Raw genomic sequence first — 5,215 nt, forward strand, 5'->3', positions numbered from 1 at the left:
CCAATATTTCTGCATGCCCTCAATCCACATACATTATACATTGGGGTTTCATTCACCTTTAACGAATCATAAATGTTCATGCGGTAAGTAAAGCCACGCACATAGTAGTGCACGATAAACGCTTCAATTGTATCCCGTGATACCTGGCGAATAAACGGGGACGTTCTCTTAAGACATAGGTCCCACTGAATTGGAAGCAATACTAACCTTGCTCATCCAAGAAATGAAAACGTTTGTCGATTGTGGTACGGAAGAAAACGATTTTTTTTAAACATGTATTTTTGTTTTAGGGTGTTTATTCTTTCCTTTTTCTAATTGTGACCGTGTACCTCAAAACGAACATAAAGTCGAACACACTTATTTTGCGTGAGGACTGAAAATAAGTGAAATGGGTCAACCTAGCCGAACTTGACTTTTTCATATTTTCTGAAAGAGCGGGTCTTCTTTTACATTATGCTAAAATTTGGTATCATGAAACGGGCAGGAAAGTGTGTTTTTTTAGCAGTTTATCTCGAACATGTTTGGTAGAATAGTGTGATTAGGTGTGTCTTTAGAATCCCTTTTCCATTTCTGAAAAACCTTGTCCATACTCTTCAGTTTCAACTCTAATAACTTTAACAAGGATAATGCTACTGCTTTGAAAGTTGGCATCAATTATGGACAGAATGTGTCCATGAGGCATGCTTAATTTCAGTTTAATCTGATAATCCCTTCATTGTTGTTACTCTGGTGGTTTACTTCCTGTTTTTTGTCCCACTCATCACACAACCAGCACGGCTTGATAAAGATTAAGCGCTTGAATAGACACTGTACTTCAGAGCCTCTTTTCTCAGTTCACACTTTTCCTGAGTTTGTGCTTTCTTTCCAATATTTAAATAGGTTAGGAGAGTCCATTTGATTTGAGTTATACAACATCTTAAAGCTTAAAGTCTGCTCTTTCAGAATATGCTCTTTACTAAAAATTCATGTCTGGCGACTTCTTGTTTGTTTTGAGGTGCAGGGTCACAATTCATCTTTATTTCTGAGTTATATTCATGAGATGAGTTTGTACATGGCAAAAACCCATTGAAGTTCTCGTCATATCCAGTATATTAACTCATGAAGTAAAAGATTGCGGAGGGTATTCAAACCACTTGTGTTCATCTGGAAGACTGCGCATGAGCGAAATGGGTAGTACATTTGTTTGACCTTTGCAACTTCGTTAGTAGCCTCGTGATCAAAAATTAATCAAGATAAAATCAAACACCTATGAAAAAAAAAAATAAGTCGATATTTTTACCAAATCACACTTCATAATCTAGATGGACTAATTGATTAAAAAAAAAAACGTATTACACTGCATTATTACACTAGGTGGAATTTCTACCTGTCTCGCACTATACCTATCACGAGAAAAAAAAAGGAAACAGAAAACACACGTAAATTCATATCACTGTTTGAATTTCACATTTTTCTTTCACAAGAGACCACATGATAGCTGAAAGCAGATTTGTGGATGTTTATGCGATGCAGCGATTTGCATTTCTTCCATAGAATTAGGAATCCATTACGAATACACGAATTTGGTTCTGCAAATCAAATTTGCATGTGCATACGAGATAATACTCTATTTCATTCCATTTGACTTCGACCTAAAGATCTTACACTAAATTATATATCACTTCAAACAACTTTATTCGAACTCCTGTAAGTTTGCTGACGGACAATTATTGATATGGACAAAGCAAATCAAGATTTAGCTTTGAAAGGCAGATATCAGAGTCTTTAGTGCCAAAACTCAAATCAGGATAATCTTGAATCATATCTAATTCTAAATACAACCAGGGTGAATGCAAATCAAATACGTCTGTAAATGACAGATTTATATATTTCAGGAATAGAGGGCTGACGTAACAGGTGACGAAAGTGGATCGCTATTAAACCCGTAATTTTGTCTTCCTCTTTAGGATACAAAGATCGTCATTATAAGATTCTCATTTCTAAGATACTCAAGTTTACACCCTAACCTTCACCTGCTGTTTTTAAAATGAGATTATTTCTTGACGAGCCAATATGCTACTAGTTTTTTCAACTTTTGAAGCCCTCTTGGCAGTCATTTCGAGTAGACAGTTGAGGGAAGTACTATCAATCTTACGTATAATTAGCACCCAATGTCACTAGAGCGATTACGAGCTTGATTCAGTGGTATATATTGATATATACACATATATATGGGGAAAGGGAGAATAAAATCGTTACTGGTTTGGTCGGCTTATTCCCTAAACTGCATACAAATCATTGAATTTAGTATACACTTGTATACCATACGTTTTCCAGAAGACAACACCTCGAATAAATAATCTTGCATAATATACACTTTCCACATTAAATATAAAATCGTATCAAAAATACATCTGTGAAATTCTTCGGTAAATTCAGCTGAATTTTTTCGCTTTAAAAAAATGTACATAGCTCTTTCCTCACGAGTTAATCTGTTCACAGACGGTGTTCAGCGCCAGCTGAAGCGACCGACGTCCAGTGATCTAACTTGAAATATTGTCTCGTTCTTCCTCTCTCAAATATAAATATGAATAGTTTTATGTGATAGGGGAGCCTTTAGATACCAAGGACTTTTGTCTTGAAAGCAGTCTTCGAAGTAATTTCACAGTTGTTTGAAACCTGTTTTTTAGACATTTCACAATAAACATAGAGAGCACTGTAGAAATGAACAAGACATCGTTACACTCATGCATGCAGCCTTCATCACGTGTTTGAATTGTCGGGGTCGAGTCTTTTGTATTGCGCTAGTCTATGCCCGACGTTGCGCTCTGGATAGGGGAGTTCCTGCTGCCTCAGGGGGTCCCGCTCACCCCCAGGGGTGTCCTCGACGGCGGCGTCCGACACCACTCTGAGTACCCGGGGAGTACCGGGATTGGAAGGAGACGCGGACCCGCTGCCTTCCGGAGGAGCTGGTGGCGGCGCATTCCTACACTCATTCTCGCTCTTCAGGTTCGTCTCATGGTGGTTGTTCTTCCTCCTCTCGTTTTTATTCGAGTCTATTTTGCCGTTGCCTAGGTGGGTGAGAAGCGTGGTAGTCGTGCTGTACTGCAGAGTTCTCTCCCGTAGGAATCTCTGTCGACACAGTAACCGCTTAAATGCATTGCGAAATTCGCGGTTGGTAGCATAAATAAGAGGATTTAAACAGCTGTTGATATATCCCAACCATAGCACCACGGTCCACACGCCGGCCGACACGCAGTTGGCACAGAACGGCACTATACAATTGACGACGAAAAATGGCAGCCAGCAGCAGATAAACACACCCAGGATCGTTCCCAGTGTCTTGGCAGCTTTGTGCTCGCCGCGCTGGTTGCTGTCCATGGGGGTGTTATGAGCTCGAATGCTCTTCTCCTGCCGATGAGCCTCGCGATAAATCCTCATATAAATTGCCAGCATGATCGCAGACGGGATGTAAAAACTTATGCAAGAGCTGATGACCGCGTAATAGGCGTTGAGGACGAATTCACACTGGGGTACCTCATTCAGTAGTGGATTAGACTGGCCCGCTATGGTGTAGATGTCACTGAATACTGGTATGAATGAAAGAAGGGCAGACACGATCCAGGCTACAGCGATCATAATCAGCGCTCGCTTTTTGGTCATCTTCTCTTGATACTCAAAAGGCTTCGTGATAGCCCAGTAGCGGTCCACGGCTATCACGCACAGGTTCAGAATAGACGCCGTAGACATCATGATGTCAAGGGCGGAATGGACTTTACAGAAGACACCGAATGGCCAGTAGCCGAGAGTGTAATACACGGCGTTCCAAGCCATTACGAGGCACGCCACCAGAACATCCGACACGGCTAAAGACACGATAAACCAACTCGTCTGCTTAACACGCAGACGCCGCCAGGACATAACAGCCGCGATGACGAGGATGTTGCCAAACGCCGTTGCAAGTGTCACCACGGCCAGGGCCACACCTGCCCCGATGTTAGTGGTAACTTGGGAGTTGAGCTCCGTCTCATTTGTGGAGTCGTTGGCGAAATCGTAAGAAGACCCGTAGGACGCCGTCGCGGCGTCCGAAGTGAAGTCGTCCATGATGTAGGCACTTCGCGAGACGTGGAACTCAAGGCCGCGCTCTACCATCACAAGCCAATGCTGAACTCATCCGCGGTTTTTCACCAGGAACAGACGCTTCGGCTGGTCCCAGTCATTCTCCTGGTTTCCTTTGAGAGGACGATGTTTCGAGCTGCGTTCCAGGTGGAGAGTGAACCGTAACCCACTTGGAGAGAGCGTTTCTATAATACTTTACTTGTCTCCTTTTAGCACGGATGCTCAGCTGCCATGCAAGCCATTCGCGAATTCATCCAGCAGAAACCTCGCTCAATGAACTCGAAAAGCGCAGGTTGATACCACCATGTAATCGACACGCTATTCCAACCGGTGGAGGACTACTTGAAGAGTGTTGTTGACCGTTTCATAAGTCCTCTAGGGCTCTTCTCATGGATTCGCCGGCGAGAGCGAGTCGGTATCCAACCAGCGGCCTATGGGCACGGCGAAAAAAGAGAATGAGAGAGAAACAAGACATGGTTAGTTGAAATCTGTCGTGAAATTTTAAACCAGAACGAGAAGGGGCGGAAAGGAAATAGAAGCCGCCTCGGTTCCTAGCGGCTACAGGTAAGAGTGCGAAGTGTAACCGATGCGGCCTCGGCATGTTCAAATTTACATCTGTCTTCGCCTCCCTCTTTAAAGACAAACTCTTTTTTTTAAGAGTATCGTTCATCTTCACATTTAGAAAGAAAAACACGACAAAGCATGTAAGATAATAAACACATCATGGTCAAACAACCCCTCCCCAAACAATAAACCTGTGAGATTAAGAAATGGTATTGCAACTGTTCTTGGAAAGTCTTCCATTCATGCTTCAATATGGTGCTGCTACTGCTCTGTCAACTCTTAGATTTGAAATCATTTAGATAATTATTCATTGTTCATGGGTTATGTTAAACAACACGAAGTCTTTTATCAAGCTAGTCACTGTCACATAAAACAATATGTACCCTGAAGAAGACACTGATTACGTCGCTCAATATCTTCTCCGCTCAGCTTGTTTCTTTCTATTTTCCTTTACTGTCTCGGATGAAACGGATAATCTTGTAAAAGAGGGGGAAAAAAGAACAAAATGTCTTCTTCTCGTCGTGACTGCATTTCACCGCCTCCATCGCCATCA

The 5,215-nt window shown here is 42.2% G+C and overlaps 1 protein-coding gene across 1 annotated transcript; it reads right to left on the minus strand.

Annotated features, from left to right (window-relative positions):
* Nucleotides 1–2,630: 2,630 nt before the first annotated feature.
* Nucleotides 2,631–4,168, minus strand: LOC139715550 (D(1) dopamine receptor-like). Its single transcript, XM_071627114.1, has one exon. It carries the CDS (start codon nucleotides 4,129–4,131, stop codon nucleotides 2,743–2,745), a length of 1,389 nt encoding a protein of 462 aa, XP_071483215.1. The 5' UTR covers nucleotides 4,132–4,168; the 3' UTR covers nucleotides 2,631–2,742.
* Between the last annotated feature and the right edge of the window lie 1,047 nt (nucleotides 4,169–5,215).

The sequence above is a fragment of the Diadema antillarum genome, unplaced genomic scaffold (assembly GCF_040938485.1).
Source record: "Diadema antillarum isolate AM-2024a unplaced genomic scaffold, OU_Dant_1.0 scf00000050, whole genome shotgun sequence".
Classification (NCBI taxonomy): domain Eukaryota; kingdom Metazoa; phylum Echinodermata; class Echinoidea; order Diadematoida; family Diadematidae; genus Diadema; species Diadema antillarum.